At 42.9% G+C, this 23,147-nt stretch overlaps 2 protein-coding genes across 7 annotated transcripts; both read left to right on the plus strand.

The window, feature by feature from the left end:
- The first annotated feature begins 1,007 nt into the window (after positions 1–1,007).
- On the plus strand, positions 1,008–12,351 carry LOC112542161 (uncharacterized). 2 transcript variants are annotated; one of them, XM_025174253.2, is made up of 4 exons: positions 1,008–5,953; positions 6,189–6,559; positions 7,385–7,511; positions 9,716–12,351. In XM_025174253.2, exons 2-4 carry the CDS (start codon positions 6,491–6,493, stop codon positions 11,227–11,229), a joined length of 1,710 nt encoding a protein of 569 aa, XP_025030021.2. In that variant the 5' UTR covers positions 1,008–5,953; positions 6,189–6,490; the 3' UTR covers positions 11,230–12,351. The 2 variants fall into 2 exon arrangements, with proteins under 2 accessions (XP_025030021.2, XP_087985733.1); XM_088129607.1 differs by having other exon boundaries at positions 1,008–6,559.
- Positions 12,352–12,552: 201 nt separating this feature from the next.
- Positions 12,553–22,636, plus strand: LOC112542158 (zinc finger protein 263-like). 5 transcript variants are annotated; one of them, XR_015793617.1, is made up of 6 exons: positions 12,553–14,312; positions 14,696–14,822; positions 14,990–15,072; positions 16,327–16,453; positions 18,306–20,701; positions 20,797–22,636. XR_015793617.1 is itself a non-coding variant. In XM_025174250.2 (6 exons), exons 1-6 carry the CDS (start codon positions 13,905–13,907, stop codon positions 20,894–20,896), a joined length of 1,914 nt encoding a protein of 637 aa, XP_025030018.1. In that variant the 5' UTR covers positions 12,553–13,904; the 3' UTR covers positions 20,897–22,636. The 5 variants fall into 5 exon arrangements, 4 of the variants coding, with proteins under 4 accessions (XP_025030018.1, XP_087985494.1, XP_025030019.1 ...); XM_025174250.2 differs by having other exon boundaries at positions 18,306–19,462; positions 20,885–22,636; XM_088129368.1 differs by having other exon boundaries at positions 18,306–22,636.
- The last annotated feature ends 511 nt before the right edge of the window (positions 22,637–23,147 follow it).

Raw genomic sequence — 23,147 nt, forward strand, 5'->3', positions numbered from 1 at the left:
CAGAAAAAGCTGCTCCCTTTCTTCTCATAAAGGGATTCATACACAGGAGAAACTATATAAGTGTTCTGAGTGTGGACAGAGTTTTGCCAAGAGACAGTTGCTGAGAATTCACACAAGGGAAAAACCCTATGAATGCATGGCTTGTGGGAAAAGCTTCAAGTGGAGGAGCCATTTTACTACCCATAAAAGAAGCCACACAGGGGAGAAACCATACAAGTGTGTGGAATGTGGAAAGAGGTATGAAAAAAGCAGCTCCCTTACTACCTATAAAAGGATCCACACAGGGGAGAAGCCATATAAATGTCTGCAGTGTGGACAGTGCTTCAGTCGGAGCAGTAGCTTTACGAAGCATAAAAGGATCCACACAAAGGAGAACAAATATACTGTAAATGCATGGACTGTGGAAAGAGATTCAGCTGGAAAAGGAGTCTTATGAAACATACAACAATCCATACAGGGGAGAAACCATACAAATGCACAGAATGTGGAAAGAGCTTTCGTCAGACCAGTGCTCTGGCTTCCCATAAAAGAACCCATACTGGGGAGAAGCCATATAAATGCCTGGAGTGTGGAAAAAGTTTCAATAGGAACAGTCATCTTACTTCCCATAAAAGGATCCAGACAGGAGAGAAACCATATAATTGTGGAGAGTGTGAAAGGGGCTTCAGTCTGAGCAGTAGCTTTCTGAAACATAAAAGAATCGACACAGGAGAGAAACCATATGAATGCATGGAGTGTGGAAAGGCATTTAGAACAAGCACTCATCTGAGTTCCCATAAAAGGGTCCACATTGGAGAGAAACCATATAAATGCATGGAATGTGAAAAGAGATTCAGTCGGAGCAGTAGCTTCACTTCCTATCAAAGGAACCTCCATAGTGGCAGTAACTATTTTGCACATAAAATGATCCATATAGGAGAGAAGCCATATACATGCATGGAATGTGGGAAAAGTTTCAACCAAGGTAGTTGGTTTCTTAGGCATAAAAAGATTCACACAGAAAAAGCATAAGAATGAGTATGGAAAGAGCATTGGAAAGAGTGCTTGCTTTTCATATAAGGACCCACACTTGGAAGCCATATAAATGCTTGCAATGGAAAGAACTACATTTATGGAAAGCTGTTTTTGTTACATCAAAAACACAGGGATGAAACCATAAAAATGCTCTGAGCTTGGAAAGAGCTTCAGTTACAGAAGATGCTTAATTTATCTCAAAGGATTGAAGAAGAGAAACCACGTAAATCTATGATGGAAAAAGCTTCAGTCAGAGCAGTGGTCTTTTTTCACATAAAAGACGCCATGTGGGAGGAACTCTATAAATGCTCTGAATGTGGAAAGAGCTTCAGTGAGACCAGCCTCTTATGTGGATCTACATGGGGGAGATCTCATTTAAATGCGCAAAATGCAATATCAGATCCTTTAATGTATATCAAAAATTTATCACAGTCAAGGCTGGCTGGAAAGAGTGTCAGTATGAGCAGGCACCTTACTTCCCTCGCAGAACTTATATAGGGGAAACTGAACCAAATACTGTATGTGGTTCCTCCAGGCTGAGGTTGCATTGTGTGTAAATAAGCCTGGACCAATCAAAAATTTAATTTCATTCATTCGTCTTCTCATAAAATGAAATTAGAGTAATTAAATAATGGTAGTGTTGTTACTCCTGAGTCAGATATTTCATTATTTACTTCCTCTCATCACATGAAAAACTGCAATTGGGTAAGAAATCCAAAGGGTATCAGTTCATGAAATATCTATATGAATGTTTGGAAATGTGAAAGTTTGTGTATGAGCAGTATTTTAACCTCCCATGGAGGATCAAGCACAAGGGAGGAACTAACAATAAAATGCAGACGGTATTAAAACAGAGCAGCAGTGGTTGCAAATTCCCCCAGTGTGGACCTGACGACAAGGAGCCATTTTAAGAGCATAGTTCTTTCTTATGCTGCGTCCTTTATAGCTCCAACTGCAGCTGAATTTGCTTACTGTTTCTCTTGCGTCTTTAAATCCAGATTATGTGCTTCAAATTGGGGAGTTTTTTTATTCCTGTATCTGCTGCTCTAGCTAGAACTGGATTTCTGTTTTCTTTTTCCTCCGAGGCAATTGTTATTTTATGAACTCAAGACTTTCAGGATGGCCTATATGCTGTTACTTTAGCCTTCTCTTTGCCTCTTTCATATTTGATGAGCAGAATTTTTGTTGTTTTTTTCTATTCATTCATAAAACAAATGTTTCTCTTCACATTCCTTTATTACATTAGCTTTATTCATCGATCTGCATTTGACTTCCATCTTTCTTTCTGTCTCCTTTTTTAAAAAATCCACTTTCTGGCTTTTCTTCCTCAGAAGGGGCCTGTCCACCCTCAATTTCTGCAACTTTGTGCACTTTCTGAGGTAACGTTTTCCAGGAGTTTATTTCTCTTGTTTTTCCACCTACAAACATGCTTCCTTTCAAGATCTGTGTTTCTTCCTTCTTGGAGCTTCACTCTGCCTTTTCCTCTGGGGGTCCCAGTCCCCCCTCAGATGGGAGGCTTCAGGCCCCAGTTGGGGGTTGACTTTCCTCAGGCTCCATTTAGTGTTTCTCTGTTTCCAGACTTGGCGTGCAGGGGGGCGGTATCATAAGGCTGTTAATTGTTCCCTTTTTTTGATGTGATTCCCACAACGGAAGTTTTTCTTCACTCCCGAGGCCAAGCGCTGCATCTTCAGGCCCTGAACATCTTTCTGTCACAACAGTCCCGCTGTGCCCTTCCATACAAAGAGGTGGGACTTGACTTGCATGATGTCACTTCCTGACCATCCCCTGCATTGGATAGAGCCATGTGCACAGAAACTGGCAGAATCTTGCCTTGAAACAGGATCTAGCCCCTCCCTGCTGACTTTGCTTGCTGAGTTTTGTTACTCTTGTGTACCTGTTTTGTGTGTCTTGGACAAAGCAGGACAGCCCCTGTGTCCAAGAGAGTTCACAAAGGGTTGTTTCCTCAACATCACCGTGCTAAAGCAGGGCTACTGAATTCTCTCTATTGCTTGTGTCCACACAGCACATTCAGCCACGGAAAAACCAACCGGTGTTAGTCTAATGTGTTGTGTGAACCCAGCCGGTATGTGATGTTTGGAGTCCTTGGGGTTCTCTGAGCTGGTTGTTTTCTTGCAAACACTTTTGCATTTGGTTTTGCTGCCTCCAGTGCTGTAATAAACAGTGTTTGCTTCAGTGGAAGGGTGTGGCTGATCCCTGTTATTAAAGAACCCTGCGGAGAAATTTCTCCTATGCTACACCACAGTAAGGAATGTATTGTTCAGATGGAAGGAATGACGGGCTCTTCAATCCTTAAAATATGGTTCTCAAGACAAAAATCTGTTTTTTAATTTGGAGAGATTCCCGTTTGCTCTCATCTGGAAAGGAGTGGTTGGTTTGGGGACAGTGTAAAAGACAGAAAGGAATTAGATGGAATGGAATGGAATGTTGGCTGTTTAACATGTATTAAAAAATAGATATGCTGTTACATAAAGCATATTTGTCAGTATTCTTTCACATATGAAAATCCATAGACACAATGGGATTAGAAAAAAGCCCAATATTTTGATGTGGTCTAGAAGGGAATGCATGTGAACTGCTTTGAAAAAAATGGATGATTAGGAAAACTAGTAAGCTAAAAGAAGAAAGAGGTTGGAAGAGACCTAGGTGATCATTTAATCCAACCCCTGGCCCAATCCAGAAGCCATTACAGGTAGTCCTCGACTTACGACCACAATTGGGACCGGAACATCATTTGCTAAGTGATCAGTCGTTAAGTGAGTTGTGCCTGATTTTACAACCTTTTTTGCTGCGGTCATTAAGCAAATCTGGCTTCCCCCATTGACTTTGCTTGTTGGAAGCCCCCTGGGAAGGTTGCAAATGCTGATCACATGACCCCAGGACACTGCAACCATCATAAATACATGCCAGCTGCCAAGTGCCCGAATTTTGATCACGAGATCACAGGGACACTGCGACAGTCGTAAGTGCGAAGACCTGTCGTAACTTTTTTCAGTGCCATCGTAACTTTGAACAGTCATTAAATGAATGGTCATAAGTCAAGGACAACCTTACTACATCATTTGTGACAGATGGTTATCCATCCTATGTTTATATCTACCACTCCTAAACAGTCTGTTCCATTGTTGAATGGCTCCTGCCATTTCAGTGGAAAGAACTGAAACCTACTTCCTTGAAATTTAAACCCATTTTTTTTGTCCTGTCTACTGGGACAATTCTGCTCCGTTTCTGCCCTTCTCATACTAGAAAACATCTCTCTTGTCTCCCTGCAGTCTTCTCCAGGCTAAGCATTTCTCCAACCATTTCTCATAAATGTTTCCAGAATGAAACAAGTGAGGCATCAATTAATATTTAAGTTTTTCAGATCTGAAGAATTGCACAGTCTTAGTTGGAAACATAAAAAGCATTCAAGCAGCTAGGAAGACAATTAACAAAACACAGCATGTAAAAGTTATAAATTAAATAATCACAAAGCTGTTGTGCCATCCGTTCCAGATGTAAAGCCCTGGAAAGTTTTTTCGAAAAGCACAATCAGGACTGTCAAGTCTATAGATTGTTTGATTGTGCCTTAAGGTGTTGTGGCAGCCCAGCCACATGAAACACGACTCACTTGGCTTGGTGCGAGGTGGAAGCAAATGGAGGTATTTGAGGAACTGCAACTCTCTGGCCCCATTGGGATTGCTGTTTTTCCGGTTCCAGTTCTGACCTGGAGTGGGAGTGGGGCGGGGCTTCTCTCCATTCCCATTCCCATACACCTTCCACCCAGATCCATCATGCCCCCCTTCCCATTTCCTGAAGGATGCCCAGGAATCACAGCAGAGCCTACATGAGGCTCCCTGCATGCATTAGGATCCAGGCAGCTTTCTGTTGTAGGAGGAAACCCATGTTAGTGTATGGTGGCAAAAAATCAGAAGGAGTCAGATAACACCTTTTTTTCCGGCAAACCAATTTTTGTGAACTGCAGCTCATGACAATTTATGCTTTTTAATTAAAGTTGTTAGTTGGAAAAGATGCTACCAGAATCTGATTTTTTGGCAGCTTTGCAGCCTCCGTATGCAACAGAGCATGCGCTGGAGCAGTTGCTGTTCTGGGGATCATTTCTGGCAGAGGACAGGAAGTGATTGTTGCCTGGAGAGACTTGGCTGCTTGTCAGGCATGAGAGGGAAGGGGAAAGCTGCATCCTATCTGAAAAGGCGGCTGGTCGCAGACCCTCTTCCCAAACTTTCATACTGGAAGTTGAATGGAATAAAGCTTATTCAACAGGAGCATTATGTTTTGGCTTTGGACTGCAATGCTCTGTATTCCAATTGTTTTCCCTTCTCAGGGAACTCAAAACCTTTTTGGTTGTGCATCAGGTATCTGCTTATCTAGGGATAAATAGCTCAGTGGCCTTGTGAGATTTATCTAGAGGCTCTTAATGAAAATTGGACCTTGTGAATGAAAATAGCTTTCTGAAGCCAGAAGAGCCTTTGCCCTATTCTGAACTATGCCTGTGCAGAAGGATGAAATGGAGGTCCAAAGGTCTTCAGGGATGGGAGTAGCAAATGTCCCTCCTGCCATTTGGCCTGGGAACAGAGAGGACTTTTGGGGAAGAACCCACTCGAAGGTCCTCCCTGAGGGAACCCTCAGCTCAGATGCTCAGTGCTGGCACTCCCGGGATTTCTGCTACCAGGAGGCCCAGGGGCCCAGAGATGTTTGTAGTCAACTCTACAAGCATTGCTATCAATGGCTGAAGCCAGAAAGGAACACAAAAGCTCAGATGTTGGACCTGGTGATCCTGGAGCAGTTCCTGGCTGTCCTGCCCATGGAGATGGAGTGCTGGGTCAGGGAATGTGGAGCAGAGGCCTGTTCCCAGGCAGTGGCCTTGGTCGAAGGCTTCCTCCTGAGTCAGGCAGCAGACAACGAACTGGGAATGAAACAGGTAAGAGAATTCCATCCTGGGAGCTATGTGGAGTGATAACTTGCTAGTTTTTCCTCTTTAGGCAAAATGTTTTCCCTTTCAGACAGTTTCAGAGGAGGAAGGGCAATCTCAAGCTACTTCTATCTTCACCAGTGGACATTGGAGTCTCCAGGGTTGGAAGGGGAGAAGAACTCCCTCATTCCCATGTTCCCTTGTCTTAACTTCTGTTATCCAAAACTCCTGGTTTGTGTTTCAGTTACAGAAGTCATTCATGAGGGTTGTCTCAGAACACCCTGAAGGAAGGAGAGATCTGTCCAATTCCTCTCAGGAGCAGCAGAACTTCCAGGTGCCTCCAACTCTAGCTACCTCGCCATGTAAGTGAAGGGTTCTTCTGAGAGCACTGAAGCCAGACCTCCTTTCACGAGCTTCTTTTACACCAAATCCTGGGTCTGTATCAGATGGTATGTGTGCATAGTGCCTCCCAAAACTTATTCTCAAGGCTTTAGATTAGTCTGTTTCACTGTCTTTCTCTTGTTCACAGGGAATGGAAAGATTTCAATGGAAATAACTGAAACATCTTCTCTTTGGGGTGGAGCAGCAGCAGCAGCAGCTGTGCCTCCAACTCAGGTAGGGGAGCTTCATCAGATCAGGAGACCATTTGGAGGCCCCAATTTTTATTGTGGGGTTCAGCGCCCTGCATGCTCCTTAGCAAGAGAGGGTGTTGAGACTGAGATTCAATTTGTGCCCTTTGAGGCACAATCAACTTGATCTACCTTGCCATATTGTTGTAGATTTAATAAGAAGAGAAGAAAGCTGTAGGCCAACCTGAGAGGGTTGTATTGGGGAACATAACTGATTTATGGAAAGGGTGCCTATGATATTTACAGTATCTATGTTAATAATGAATCCTTCAATATCACAGAGAGGGTGAAAAATAACAAATGTATTTGCATTATATCTGAGTGCTTGCAATCAGTTAAAAAAATCAAATCAGTGAAGTCTAACACGTTGATTGATTAAAACTCTACCCACAGATAGAAACATCAGGTTTAAAAATAGTGAGAATGGGATTTGCTATGTAAAACAGAAAGCCTAATTAGGCAGCTATTGGAAGTAAAATGTAATTTATTCACGAGGCAAGTGGGGGTTGAGGATGCTGCTCCTCTCAGCAAACTTGCTGCATCATTTTGGACCAGCAGAAAGCTCTCCAGAAGTAGTTCCATGTTTTATATACTGTCATCAGTATATCTGAATATACTGTCATCAACATCTGAAAGTTATAAGTTAGTGTCCAATGACTGTCCAGATACAAAACTCAGCATATGTATTCTTATAAGGAAATTCCCCATAACTCCATCCAAAGCTTTGCTTTTAGGATCTCTGAAATAAGGAAGAGTATTTACAAGTCTGTTCTGGGGCCATCTTCTAAGGAACATGTTTTTCCTCTTTCAGGGCTCCACGTCCTTTGAGGGGATAGCCATGAATTTCACAGAGGAGGAGTGGGCACTGCTGGATTGCAGCCAAAGAGCCTTCTGCAGGGAAGTCATGCTGGAGATTTATAGGACTATGACTGCTTTGGGTAAGGACCTTCTCTGCATTTCAGTTAATTGGGGAAGGGATTTTGTAATCAGAAGTATTCAGGAAATCTCTCCTTGGGCTTCTTTGCATCACTGACCAGGCAGAGTTGCTCCTTTGCAACTATTAGGAGCTGAGAGAAAGAATAAAAGAGAGAATAAACCTTCTGTTGGTGGCCACCAACTCTTGATGTCCTTCTTCATCTTCAGAGAAAATAAGGAACATTGGAAGAGGTGTGTCTTATTCTCTCTGCGTTCCTGCTTGCAGCTCTTCCATAGAACCCTGGAGCTGAATCCATCTCAATCTCCTGCTTAGTGCAGGAAATAAAACATCCCACAGAGATGGTTTTCTAGCTCCAGCTTGAATACATCCAACAAAAGGGATCCCACACCTCTTAGGATCACTAGTTCCATCGTCAACCTGCCCTTGCTAACTTTTTTCTAAAATGTAATTGCAATCTGCCTCAGTCCTCTTTCCTTAAGCCTATGTATTTTCCATTTCTTGAGTAGCTCTGTGTTTTTTTTGCTACCTGTTAGCATCCAGCCTTCCACATTAAGGAGCTGATATACTGATTTTTTTTCCTTTCCATTCTGAACGTAACTAAAGAATTATAATCACACTACTGGCATCAGGGTAGGGCTGTTCATTGATTGATTGATTATGCACCATCAAGTAGTTTTCGACTCCTAGCAACCACATAGATAGGGCTAGATAGGGTTGATTGCTACCTGCATAATGTTTTTCTAACTTCACTGTGCCTGACTAGGGCTTCCATTGCTCCTAAAATATAAAGTGCCCATTCTTAGCACAACTGCATTTGGTACATGCAAACTGAGTAATCAGGTGCATGATTCTTCCACGGCCACACAGGGGAAAGACAGACTGCGATTTTTTGCATACTTTTTCCCCCTCTGTCGAATTAGCCCATCCACCCTACTCCACCAACTTCTTATAACTGAAAGGATTAACAATCCCTACTCCTACCATAAAGCTTCAGTCATTCATTCACAGAACCACCTCTAGATTCTTTTCTGAGATAAAGAATGTTGCAATTTCAACTTGTGCTCAAGAAATCACATTCCCAGAATTTTCTTTGCATTTTAGTATGGGTATGGCTGAGGAGGGATGTGCCAAGGCAGACATTCAAAGGTGCAGATTCCCAGTTGCATGAAAATGATCTCTGGATTAATTTTGGCTTGGTCCATCTCATTGTGGTATCAGGTACCACCAAAATGGATATTACCTTCTATAGTAATCCAGTAATATAACAGAACCACAATTACATTACTTTTGGGTTTTTTTGGATTGTCTAACCTTGTTACCACCTTGCTTTCAATTACTTAGTACTGTATTATAGAATTTAATACCAGAAGGGGAAAAAACACACAAATGTCTCATAAAATCAAGTGATGTACTGATTCAGAGGATTTTAAAGATGAATATACAATTGAGACCAGAGGTTTTTCTTTTGGGATTGATGGACAAACAGTTGGGAAAAAGTCATGGAACTTTGTTTTTGTACATGATAACTGCAGGGAGATTATTATATCCACAAAGATGGAAAGATTCGGCACCACCCACAAAGGAGGAATGGTTGGTGAAGATGATGGAACTTGCTGAGATAGCTAAAGTGACTTCTTTGATCAGAGAAAAGACAACATCTAGGTTTATGCTGATTGGAAACCCCTTATGGACTTTTTGTGTAAAAGAGAAAAAAATGAAATTATGATTTATGTTTTGATGATTAGATAGGATAGATTACAGAAAGAAGAGAGTTATGTTGTAACCATAAAGTAAGAGGTAAATTTTTAATTGTACTTATAAGTGCTGTAAAGAAGATCAGAAGCTACTTCTTTCTATCTCTGTATTCTTTCTTTTCTGTTTTTCTTTTCCTTTTTTCCTTTCTTGCACTTTTAGCTTTCTCTTTGATTTCCTTCTTTTTCTTTTCTTTTTCTTACTTAGTTTGTTTTTATCTTCTTTTTAAAAAATCTTTAATAACATTATATAAAAAATCAAATCAAATCAAGTGATGAAACAGTACAAAAGGACATCATTTCATCAACATGCCGAAAGAAGAAATGGGGAAACCTTTGAGATACTGGTATAACAGATGCAGCTAATGAGCTAATTAATTAATCAAGTCTAATGATGGCCTTGAGCTCTGCTCAAGGTTTGGAATGGGATTTTCTCCTTTTTTTCCTCATGCAGGTGATGAGCAGGAGAAAGTGATTTCTAAAGAGCCAGGACTAGTGCCACTGCGACCATCAAAGCATGAAGAGGAAGAAGTGATGTTTGGAAAGCATGGGGTGTCAAAAAGGCCAGAGAGAAGCCACTCAGAGAAATCCACCACTTCTCTCTGTGTGGAAATCCATGACTTCCCAACCCAACAAGATCAGAAAGGGAAAAGAAAGGGAAAATATCCAGGATGTGGTAAAACACAGAAAGAGAAATCCAGATTAAGTAAACACTGTAGAACGGAGACTAAAGTGAAACAGTATGAAGGTAGGAAGCACAGGAAAAGTATCAGTCGTAACTTCTCTTTTTCACTACATCAGAACCTGTATAAAAACCAGAAAACATATTCATTTATAAAATGTGGGAAGAATTTCAGTCTGAAAAATCACCATCATTCCCATGAAGGGATTCACAGAGAGGAGAAATTATACAAATGCGACGAGTGTGGGAAAGCTTTCAGTAAGAGAATGCTGCTTATTTTACATAAAAAAACTCACGCAAGGGAGAAATTGCATGGTTTCAGTAGCCGCAGTGACCTTATTTCTCATGAGAGAATCCACACTGGGAAGAAGTCATACAAATGCCTGGAGTGTGGAATGAGCTTCAGTAGAAGCCCCGCCCTTGCTTCCCATCAAAGGATCCACTATGGGGAAAAGCCATGTAAATCCACGGAGTGTGGGAAGGGTTTTAATACAACCCCTGCCCTTGCTTCTAATGCAAGGATCCACAGAGGAGACCGGTCATATAAATGCCTGGAGTGTGGAAAGAGCTTCAGTCAGAGCAGCCACCTTACTTGCCATCAAAGGATCCACACAGGGGAGAAACCATATCAATGTTTGGAATGTGGAATGAGTTTTAATCAGAACAGTGCCCTCACTTGCCATAAAAGGATGCACACGGGAGAGAAACCATATCAATGTGTAGAATGTGGGAAGAGCTTCCGCAGGGGCAGTAACCTGAGGGTACATAAAATGATCCATACAGGGGAGATGCCATATAAATGCTCAGAATGTGGGAAATGTTTCAGTTGTGGAGGTACCCTGATGAGACATAAAATGATTCACACAGGGAAAAAAGCCTATAAATGTATGGAGTGTGAAAAGAGCTTTACTTGGAGCAGTCACCTTACTTCCCATCAAAGGACCCATACAGGAGAGAAACCGTACAAGTGCATGGCATGTGGAAAGACTTTTACCCAAAACAGTAATCTTACTTCCCATAAAAGGATCCATACCGGAGAGAAACCATATAAATGCATGGAATGTGGAAAGAGCTTCCGCACGCGCAGTAATGTTATGGCCCACAAACTGATCCATACAAAGGAGAAGCCACATAAATGCCTGGAATGTGATAAAAGTTTCAAGCATGGCAGTAGCCTTGTTAGACATAAGGTTAGTCACATGGGGGAAAAGTATGACTGCAGAGAACAAGGAAAGAGCAGTGCACTTACTTCTCATATAAGGATCCACATGGGAGAAAGAGTATAAACACTTTGAGCCCGAAAAGATTTGTCACAGAAAACGGATTATTTTCTGTTAAAGAATTCACACAGAGGAGAAATCATGGAAATGGATGCGCTATGGAAAAATCAAAACAGTGAACTTATTTCACACAAAAGGAGCTATATAAATATTTCAAATATGCTTTCAGTATTTGAAATCTTTCAATAAAAGATTGGATATCGTGTTTAAAACATGGAATGTGGAATTTAAAACATGGAATGTGGAAGATCACAATACACAGGACAGAATCTAGGGAGTGGAAAGGAGCAGCAGTATTAGCAGGGACTTTATTTTACATCATAAAACTTGGAGTAGGTGATATACACTGAATCAGATGTGAGTAACTTTCTCCAGGCTGAGTTCTGCACTTTGCTTTTGACTGTGGGCCCAGGACCAACTCTAAATTTGCTTTCATGCATTGTCGGATCTAAGTGATGTTAGGATAACTATAGTATGTGTACTTTCAAGTCATGCATTTCATAATTTTTGTCTTCTACCACATTAAAAAACACAATTTCCAAGGGTTGAGAGAGAAAGATTGACTCACAGTCACCCAGCTGGCTGCTGTGCCTAAGGCAGGACTACAGTCCTGGTTTCCCTGCTCCTAGTCCAGGGCTTTACAGTATTTACTAGACCAAGCTTGGGGCCAATTTAGTCTAGTGGTTAAGGCACTGGACTAGGAACGGAAGTGAATTATAAACATGAAAAAGCACTAGAAAACAGATTAAACTCCAACAGAATGAGTGGGAAATAGATATGCGGTTTTACCTTGAAGTTATGATTTTTGTGTGTGTTCTTTAAAAAGCAAAATTCGTAACAACCAGTCTGTGTTCAACATCAAGAGCTAATACCCTACTCTAGGTGATTTGCTTGTTTGTGGCTTACCATATGGGAATGCAATCGTGTGAGGCACAGCTTGTAACTGGGTGCAGAGAACTTGTTAATTAATAAGAAAAGTTAATTAAATCATGGCAAAGCAATGCAGAAACCCCTCCCTCCCTCGCCCCCAAATCTTTAGCTTTGATTAATGCGATCAGAAGGCTGCTTGTGCTAACGACAAAGGCAAATCCTGAAGTTTTTCTCATCTGGCTTTCTTTTTCCTGAAGAGTAAACAGACGGGACTTCTCTGGAGTCCAGCCCGTTCTCGCTCGGGCGCCGGACGGTAGCCGCCGCCGCCGCCGCCGCCGCCCCATCCCCAAAGGAGTATCGGGTCGTCCCTCCGCCCTCCCCGTTTCCCCGGGCCCCTCCCCAGGCTGCTTGGGACCCCTCCTCCGCGCGGGACGACCCGCTTTCTTGGCTGCTGCACGGCCGCGAGGCGTCCCAGGCGTGCGCTGGCAGCGCGGGGCACGGCCGGCGGCGGGCGAGGTTGGCCGGCTGCACAGCTGGCGCGGTTCCGCATCCGTGGTTCTCAAACTTGGCAACTTTAAGACGTGGACCTCAACTCCCAGAATCCCCCACACTGTTCTACAGGGATGGCAACCGCAACCTTTGGAGGGCAGGGGCGCCAGCAGGACGAAGAGGGCGGCTCGGGGAAAAACTGGGCGACCTTCGTGCCGTGAAACTAGCCCTGAAAAAGATCCTTCCCATTTGCAGGCGGGCACGGAAACGGAGCCTGGAGCTTCCCCAAAGCGCGGCTGCTTTGCCGCCTTGGAAGAGGAGGCGCTGCTTCTTCCAGCCTTCGAAACAGACTCCTCCATTCCCATCACTCCCGCCCACCAAATATCCTCCACCCCCCGCTCCATAATCCTCCGCCCCCATCCTCGCCAGGATCCCCCAGGATGTCAGCCGAGTCCGCAACCATCGGGGTTCTGGCAGCTTTCTAGCTTCGGAATGGAACGGAGCATGCGCCGAAGCGCTTTGCCAGCAGTTGCTGCCCTGGAGAGAAGACGCGATGGGAGATTCTTTCAGTCGAGGGCAGGAAGTGAGGGTCGCCTAGAGCGTCTTGCCCCTCTAGGACGAAGCGCTCTCTCACTTTCACCCTTCTCACGAGCCTCTTGGAGGCCAAGAGGGAAGTTGTGGCAGGTTGCAGCCTCCCGTGTCCCGTTCGAGGGAGCGCTTCTCTGGGATGTGGGGAAGGCCGGGTCTGGGGGCTGAGTCGCTAGTAGGGCATCGTCCCATAGAGCAGGAGAGAGCATTGCCAGCTGGGACGATCTGGACTCACTGGCCGGAGAAAGAGGAGCTTTTGCCTGCCCCTGCCCCCACCCCCAATAGAGAAAAAGAGAGAACCTGCAACTCCATGACTCCCCTCTGATAAGACAAACATCTATATCAATATCTGTATCTATATCTATATATCTAGAGAGAGAGAGAGAGAGAGAGGAGGAAAGGGGGCTGCATCCTATCTGAAAAGGCTGCTGGTTGCAGACCCTCCTGCCTGACACTGTGGAAGGATTTTTACTGAATTCATCAGTGGGCAAAGGTTTCTGCACAAGTGTCAGCCTCAGTTATTCTGATTTTTTTCCACCTTGTCACCAAGATTGAGAGCTCAAGGCTTACTGTGTTTGTGAATTATCTGCTTGTCTAGAAATTGTAACTGAAGATGGCTCAATGGCCTTGTGAGATTTATCCAGAATCCTTTAATGATATTCAGACCCAAGGCACGCAAGTAGCTTTGTAGAGACAGGAGAATTTTTGCTCTGTTTCAAACTGAGAAAACGAACATGCAAAGGTCAGTAGGAGCAGAGGTAGCAAAAGGCTCCGATCCCAGGCACACTGAGAACAGAGGGGACTTCTGGGGAAGAACCGGGCAGAAGATCTTCCCTGAAGGAGCCATCTGTCCAGGTGTTCAGTGCTGGTACTTCCGGAGATTCTGCTACCAGGAGACCAAGGGGCCCCGGGAGGTTTGCAGCCAACTCCACCAGCTGTGCCATCAGTGGCTGCAGCCAGAAAGGAGCACGAAAGCTGAGATGCTGGACCTGCTGGTCCTGGAACAGTTCCTGTCCCTCCTGCCTGCGGAGATGGAGAGCTGGGTCAGGGAATGCGGAGCAGAGACCTGTTCCCAGGCGGTGGCCCTGGCTGAGGGCTTCCTCCTGAGCCAAGCAGTGAGTGAAGAGCTGGGAAAGAAGCAGGTGAGAGAATTTTGTTCGGGTAACTTTATAAGGTAATAACATGATGAGAAATATTACTGATGTCTTAAATTGTTGTTGTTTAGTCGTTAAGTCGTGTCCGACTCTTCGTGACCCCATGAACCATATTGCGCCAGGCCTTCCTGTCCTGATTTCTTAAATGCCTCCCCAGTATTTTTTGCATTTTACAGTATTAGGAGGAGTTTTTATTTCCTCTTGAGCCAAATAGTTTTGTTTCCCCGTCCAGATAATTCCACAGGAGGAAGAGGAATCCAAGGCTATGGGATAGATATGAAATACTCCAGAACTGGAGGCAGAGAAGAATCCCCTCTTTCTCATGTTAATTTGTTTTAACTTCTGTTCTTTGCTCCTGGCTGGTATTTCAGGTGGTGCAGGAGCCATTGATGGAAGCGGTCTCAGAGCATCCTAAAGGAAGAGATCTGTCAAATCCCTTTCAGGAGCTGTGCTTTGGGATGATCTCCCAGGAGGATCCAACTCAAATCATCTCATCCTGTGAGTGAAGGTTTCTTCTGAAATTAGTGGACCTTTCATTCATGAGCTTCTTTTACACTAAATCCTGACCCTGTGTGCAAGGATGCCATTTGCCTATGGTGCCTTCCTAGAGCTTATTTACAAAGTCTTACAATTTTCTCTTTTCCCCATCCTTTTCTTGCTCACAGGGAACAGAAAGGCGGTGATGGAAATCACTGAAATGTCTTCTCTTTGTTGTGGAGCAAAAACAGCAGCTCTGCCTCCAGATCAGGTAGGGGAGCTTCATTACAGCAGGGGATCATTTGAGGATCCCATGTGTTGGTATGGAGTTTTACGCACAGCCTCTTCCTTAGCAGGAGAAGAGATCGTGATTCAGGTACTTGCCTATTCACACTTGCTCAGAGTGATCTGACTTTCAGGATTGATATAGAAATGCAACCTATTATTATGAAATATTATTCAGAAATCTAATCTACTTATGAAAAGAATACTTTCTTTTTTGTGTCTTGGAGTAATTAATTTTACATTTAATTTTTCAATATCTCAGAAGGGCCTGAAGATAGCAGTAATAAAAAGCATGGAGATACTTGTTCTTTCTATATCTCATCCTTGCAAATGTATTTGCATTGCAGGATTAAAAAAAATCAGATCAGCAAATTTCAGCATAAAACCACCTGACATAGGAAGAAACAGAGCAACTTAAAAATAGTTATGTGAAATACATTTTTTCATTATAAAAATCCTTAAGAGTCTAAATTACTAAAGTTTTTACAGGAATAAGTTTTCAAAGTAATTGCAAGAATTTGAATTGTGCTTCAACTAACGTTGAAAGATATGACCCCAGTTATGTAGCAGACTGAAGACCTGATGTAACTTAGAATGAATTGCTTACAGATACAGATTATGTATAGATAATTACAATGAAATATGATAATCCTTTATGGAAACTTTATGGGAATAGTCAGTTTTGGGGATGGCTGGTTCCCTAATCTTACCTTTGACTAATATTATCTGGTCACAGCCTGAAATAATACCACCATCGCTTGGATTTTATTATATTTAATAATTGTATTTTATACTGTATTATTTATGTTTTTATTGATTTTAAATTGTTTGGTTGTGAACCACCCAGAGTCCCTCCTTGTGGGGGAGTTGGGCAGTGATATAAATTTGATATATATATATATATAAATAAACAAACAAACAAACTCTTGTGCAAAACATCCTCCAAATATGTGCATGTGTATGTATGAGACTGAGAGAGAAAAATCTTTGTTTATATCATTTTTGTTGCTGCATTTCTGCCTTAGTTGTTTTCTTTCGGGGAGAGTATTGCTTGATTTTCCCCCCTGTTTCTTCTGTTTTATTAAATAAATAAAGCAACCCCCCCCCCCCGCCAAAACCCTACCCCAATTGTGTCAGGAAATACATTCCAACCAAGCAGCAGTTGCAAATTTGCTCACCCAGGCAGAGGCAGGATTCTTTCTAGAGCTCTCTCTTAAGGAACATGTTTTTCCTCTTTCAGGGCTCCATCTCCTTTGAGGAGGTGGCGGTGTATTTCACGGAGGAGGAGTGGGCACTGCTGGATTGTGGCCAAAGAGCCTTATGCAGGGAAGTCATGCTGGAGAATTCCAGGAATGTAGCCACTCTGGGTGAGGCCCCTCTTAGCACTGAGTTCAGTTCATTGGAATGAGATGGGCGGTGACAAATTTGAAATAGAAATAAATAAATAAATAAAATAAAAAAAGGATTGTGTAGTCAGAAGAATCAGGGAACATCTCTTTGTTAGAAGGAGACAAAGTGTTTATCCTAAGCCCTGAGGAAGGGGAGAGTATCTGTTAGAAGTACGATGGGGTCATTTCCTATCTGGGATGTGACAGCAATGTGAGAATTCCAGTTTTTCTCTAACCCCCCCCAAGGGCAGATTAATGGAATAGCTTTACATGACGATTCCTCTGGCATGTGTCCCTCTGACTTTTGTTCCCCTGGGCCACTAACTTCCAATAGCAGTTGTGCAGACAGACTGTTAGTTCAAATGCCTCTCCATCCTGCTAATTCATATGTCACTTCTAAATTCTCTGTACAACTCAGAACCGGCTGTGTTCTTCCCTGGCCTCTGACTGCTGACCCCTATCAGAGATTGACAAGCTATTGTTAAAACAACAATTTCCCCCTTTTTCCTTGAATTTTTTCAACGGATCAATTTCAAAAAGACACTTCATCATTTTGGTGTTGCATCAGCCAGCCTGCCCTCAATACTAGCTTTCCAGGAAAGGAAAAGTGAAGGCAGGCTGTCTCTGTTACTTACCCACAACTCCTGTGCAGGTTACTGATAATCAAACTGGTCATGGGCAAAGCCCAAACTTAGACAGAAAACAAAGAGGGCCAACTCAGGCAGACACCCCAAAGGCATCAATTTGGCTCAAGCCAAGAGTTCCTAAGATGAAATCAGTTTTGGGCAGATCTCCTACTGTAACACCCCAATGGTGTTTTTCACAGTTACATCTGCACTCAGACAGAACAGGGAGTACTCTTACAGTAGACATAAATGCTACAAGTTCACACATGTAATGGTATGTGGGAATGACCTTGGGAGACGGGGAAAGAGATGCTGCCTAGGGTACTGTCAGATAAGAGAGGGCTTAGCGCGCAGCTGTGTAACAAGCAGAGAAAGAAACTCAGAAAGGAACCTCCCTAACTTATCAGGCTGTAAAAGAGACAGTGGGAGATGTGTACTTTCAGATTTGCAAGATTGTTGTCAGCCTCCTGAGGTTGACCAGACAGGAAACATTAGTAAGCTAATTCTACTTTATTGTAAAGCTACATTAACATAATTCTTGCATGGCAACCTCAAAGCAAAAGGGGGAATTCTGCTGTCTGCAGGCCTTTTTCTTTCTTTCCCATTAGCAAATGTGGGGTTCCCAGTCATTTGAAAGTCACACTCTAACGAACTTAGGCCTGGTGCAATGATACAAGGCAAAGGGTATCTCCAAAATTTATTTCTGCTTTAGATGTGAAGGGATATATTCATCAACTTCACAATTACTTGTAAAAAGAGAGAAATTCCACACACCCCCAGGAAGCGATGGGTAGAAGTCATGTAAAACGCCATTCATACGGGCACAACATAATGTAACATCTGAATTTCTGCTCTGAATGCTTAAGGGAAGATGGGTTGTATATACCATTCTGGTAGTTCCTGTAGATCAATCTTTGTCTCTTTTGCCTACCCTTGCTGCCCCATTGCTTCTGATTATTTAGTCTTGTGGAAGCCGATACTAGAGTTTTATCATGATGAAAAATCAACAGTTATAAAATGAACTTATGAGTCAGTACAACAAATAAAAAGTAAGCTCACTTTTTAAATCAAAGTATACAAATAGGAAATATGGGAGATCTTACAGAAATAACAGGTGCATCTTATTTTTGCCTTGAACTTGCTAATGGCCTGTGTTTCTGCTTAAAATATTTGATGTGAAATTTTCTTTTCTTTTTTCCCCAAAGCTGGTGATGAAGAGGAGAATGAGGATTACAAGGAGCCATTACAGAGAACCAAGCATGTAGTAGGAGGAGAGATGTGTGGAAATCAAGGGGGACAAAAAACCCAAGAGAGAAGCCAGTCAAGGAAAGGAAAGGAAAAGTCCTCTATTTCTCTCTTTGCAGAAATCCATGACTTCTTAACCCAACAAGATCACAAAGGAAAAAGGAAGAGGAAATATCCAGAGTACAGCGAAACAGACAAATTCAATTTAATTAGACAACACAGAACCTACACAAAAGAAAGAAAACATGAATTCAGAGAGCATGGAGAAAGTAGTGGTCATAACTTCCCTCTTTCATTACATCAAAGCATATACATGAAACAGAAATTATATACACTTATTAGAGGTGGGAAAAATTTTAGTTTGAGTCATCACCTTACTTCTCAAAAAGAGAATCACAGAGAGGAGAAATTATATAACTGCTTTGAGTGTAGAAAGGGTTTCAGTAAGAGACTGTTGCTTATTTTACATCAAAAAATCCACACAAGGGAGAAAACACACAGATGCATGGACTGCGGAAGGAATTTCAGGCGCAACAGTCATCTTCATTCCCATAAAAGGATCCACACGGGGGACAAACCATACAAATGCACCGAGTGTGGAAAGAGATTCAGTGAGAGCAGTTACCTCAATTCTCATAAAAGGATCCACACCGGAGAGAAACCATATAAATGCATGAAGTGTGGAAAGACCTTTAGGCACAACAGTAGCTTCAATTCCCATAAAAGGATCCATACAGGGGAAAAGCCATATGAATGTCTGGAGTGTGGAAAAAGTTTCAGTCGGAGCAGTAACTTTAATAAGCATAAACAAATCCACACAAGGGAAAGCAAATATAAATGCATGGTGTGTGGAAAGAGGTTTAATAGGAGTAGTAGTCTTACGAAACATGCAACAATTCACACAGGGGAGAAACCCTATAAATGCTTGGAGTGTGGAAAGAGTTTTAGTCACAACAGTAGCCTTACTTCCCATAAAAGGATACACACAGGAGAGAGAGCATATAAATGCCTAGAGTGTGGAAAAAACTTCAGTAGGAGCAGTTCTCTTATGAAACATAAAATGATCCACACAGGAGAGAAACTGTATAAGTGCCTGGAATGTGGGAAGAGATTCACAGTGAGTAGCACCCTTATTTCCCATGCAAGAGTCCACACAGGAGAGAAACCATATAAATGTTTAGAGTGTGGAAAGAGTTTCAGTTTTAGCAGTCATCTGACTTCCCATAAAAGGACCCACACAGGAGAAAAACCATATCAATGTATGGAGTGTGAAAAAAGCTTCAGTCGGAGCAGTAGTTTTATGAAACATAAAAGAATCCACACAGGGGAGAAACCCTATAAATGCACTGAGTGTGGAAAGAGCTTCAGCCAGAGTGGTCACCTGACTTCCCATAAGAGGACCCACACGGGAGAGAAACCATATAAATGCCCAGAATGTGGAAAAAGTTTTGGTCGGAGCAGTAGCTTTTTCAAACATAAAAGAATCCACACAGGAGAAAAACCCTATAAATGCCCAGAGTGTGAAAAGAGTTTCAGTACAAACACAGCCCTTACTTCCCATAAGAGGGTTCACAGTGGGGAGAAACCATATGGCTGCTTGGAGTGTGGAAAAAACTTCAGTCTGAGCAGTGGCCTTACTTCCCATCAAAGGATCCACACAGGAGAAAAGCCCTATAAATGTGTGGAGTGTGGAAAGACCTTTCGCACCTGCAGTAGCCTTATTGTACATAAAATGATTCATTCAGGGGAGAAGCCATACAAATGCTTAGAGTGTGGAAAGAGCTTTAGTCAAAATAACAGTCTTATTTCCCATCAAAGAATCCACACAGGAGAAAAACCATATCAATGTGTGGAATGTGGAAAGAACTTTCGTACTTGCAGTAGCCTTGTTGCACATAAAATGATCCATACCGGGGAGAAGCCGTATGAATGTATAGAGTGCGGAAAGAGCTTTAGCAGGAGTAGTAGCCTTACTTCCCATCAAAAGATCCACATAGCAGGGAAAGCATATCAGTGTGTGGAATGTGGGAAGAATTTCCCCAACTGTGGTAACCTTATTGCACATAAAATGTTCCCTGCAGGGGAGGCACTATATAAATGCATGGAGTGTGGAAACAGCTTCAGTTAGAGCAGTGACCTTACTAACATAAAAAGGATCTGAATAAGGGACAGTCCTTTTAAATGCTCGGTTTCAATATGCATAAGAAAATCTCTCATAAGAGAAAATCTAAGAAGTGTGGAAACAGCTTCAGCACGAACAGGCATATTTTTCATGTTATTGAACTTATACAATGGTATCCAAATGAACTGGGATTGTGCAGTCTTCTCTAGAATTACCTCAGTACTTATTCTTTAAGTGATCTGCTGAAGGTCACATTTCCAAAAAAAAGGGGGGAGAGGCCAGGAACAAATTATATTTCATTCATTCATCTGTGTAGATGTGGCCTTCAGCAGATTTAGTGTGAATATTATTAGCCGTATGATTAAGTAGACATCATATGATTATTTCTGACTCATATTTAATATTTTTCCTCTTCAGATTAGAAAATGACAATGTGGGGAAAAATTTTCAAGACCATTCCCTATCTGAAGCTTGAGAATGGCAGGAGATATGGTTGGGAAGTACCTATTTACTTGAAGTTGAGTCTAAAGCTAAATTAATTGCATACTAGAGTTCTGATGTCAATATCTGATAATCTGGACAAAACTTTATGTACTATGTCTGAGTAATGCCAGAGAAAAAATAAAGTGTCAGGTTACTGGAGGAGGCAAATGTCTCTACCTGGAAAAGAGGAACAGCCAGGGAACCATAGATTACTTTGACATTGATGCCTCGGTAAATTTTGGAGCAGATCAGAAAGTGGTTAATCAACAATGCGGTGATTAGTAAAGAAATCAACCTGGATTTGTCAAGAACAACAACTGTCAGACAAGCATTATTTTACATTTTATTTTATCTTTAGTAGATGGTGGAATGCTGTGGATATAATATATCTTAATTTCTGCAAAGCATTTGACAAAGTATCTCCTGACATTCTGCTGAGCTAGCTATCAAGCATGGGCTGGATCCTGTGGCTTGAAAGAATGCTCACCGTCCAATGAGTGAGATACCAGGTGTTTGCCACTGGATTTGATTCTGGCCTAGGAAACATCAAAGGCTAGGATGAAGTAGGAATGCTTAGCAACATTTGCAGATGACCCAAAAATGCCTGGGCTAGCCACTCTAGAACATAAAAACAAATTCAATATTGTATGGATAGGGTTGAGAAGTGAGCTTGGTAATAATACTTGAGAAAAGATCTAAAAGTAGTCATTGATTGCAACTGACTATGCATCTGTGATTTGATGAAGCTGCCCAAAAGGAAATTGCAGTTTTAGTCTATATCAAATAAATACTATTTCTGAATCAAGAAGAAGTAATTGGTCCACTATATTAATTAGATCTTACCTTGACTATTGTGCCCAGATCTAAGTGCTACATTTTTAGAAAGGTTCAAAGAAACTGGAGGAGATAGGCTTTGAGGATTATCAAGAACCTAAAGACTAAATCCCATGGAGAGAGATTGAAGCAACATTGTGTGTTTAGCTGTGTGAAAATATGAATGAGGAGGGATGTGATAATATTTTTCAAGTTTTTGAAGAAATGTCACATGGAAAGTCAAGATGCAGTCTTTGCTGTTGCAGAACACAAGACGCAGAATAATGGCAGAATGCAGCTATTAGGAAAACAAAAAAGTGAGATTATTTACCAAGGAAAATTCAGATGTTCAAGCCAAAGCAAGACATCCACATTTTGGAGCATACTGAATGTGGATTCCTGCCTAAAGCTGGACTTGAACTTGGGGGCCTCATGGCCCCTTTATGATTCTCTTGAATGTTTTTCTTGTCAGGTTCGGTCAGCACGAGGCTTCAGGGAAGCACGGGGCTGCAGGGAAGCTCGCAACCAGACCACGCGGAATCCACCGGCGGTAGCTAGCGGGGAAAAGAGGAACCGAAAGCGCCGCTAATTAACGAGCCACCTGCGGCCAGCTAAACAGGAAAACCACAGCGGAAGCTTTTAACTATGAACTGATAACGGCGCGAGCAAGCAAGGAACGGGGCCGCAGGGCAGCGAAACAAGATCGCAACGCAGCACAGAACCTGCGGGCCTGCACGTAGCAGGGAGGGACCAACCCAGCCGGAGGGGGACTGGCAATCAAGGACAATGGACTCTGACCGACCCTGCCATCATGAACGATCAAGGGGGACATTGGGGGGCCCAATAGTCCACAGCTGCAACGCGATCACGAGGCGGGAAAACGCGGGAAGGGGGAATATAACAAGTGATGCAATTGTACCAAGCCAGTCCTGGCTTTGCTTGTGACTACTACGTTACGCATGAGTAAACCTTCTTTGTGAACCACACGTGTCACGAGAGTTTCTCTGTCGAACGGGGCAAATCTCACATAAAGCCAGGACTCACCGTCAGCGCTACCCGGTACCACCGAGGAGCGTTTTCTTTCTCAATACAGGCATGACCAGCGACGAGGAATCCGTGGGTCAGCTGGAGCGCGAGGAATCCAGGCTCGCGGAAGGGCGGTCGGAGCCACCCGGGAGCGACGGGGCAGCGGCCAGGGCCGGGCGCCCTCCATCCGAGCGGTGGTCGATGGGCGTGAACCAAGGACCAGACGGTTCAGGCGTTACGATGACCCGGGGTTCGGGGTTCCGGAACCGCGAGTGGAGCGAGAAATTCGCCCGACTAGAGGAGAGAGTCGAGCGACGCCTAGACGCCGTGGAGGCGATGCTCCAGACCCTGCTACAGA

This window comes from Python bivittatus, unplaced genomic scaffold (genome assembly GCF_059951505.1).
Source record: "Python bivittatus isolate LINGU-HERP-01145 unplaced genomic scaffold, Pbiv_v1 ctg000810_np1212, whole genome shotgun sequence".
Lineage (NCBI taxonomy): Eukaryota > Metazoa > Chordata > Lepidosauria > Squamata > Pythonidae > Python > Python bivittatus.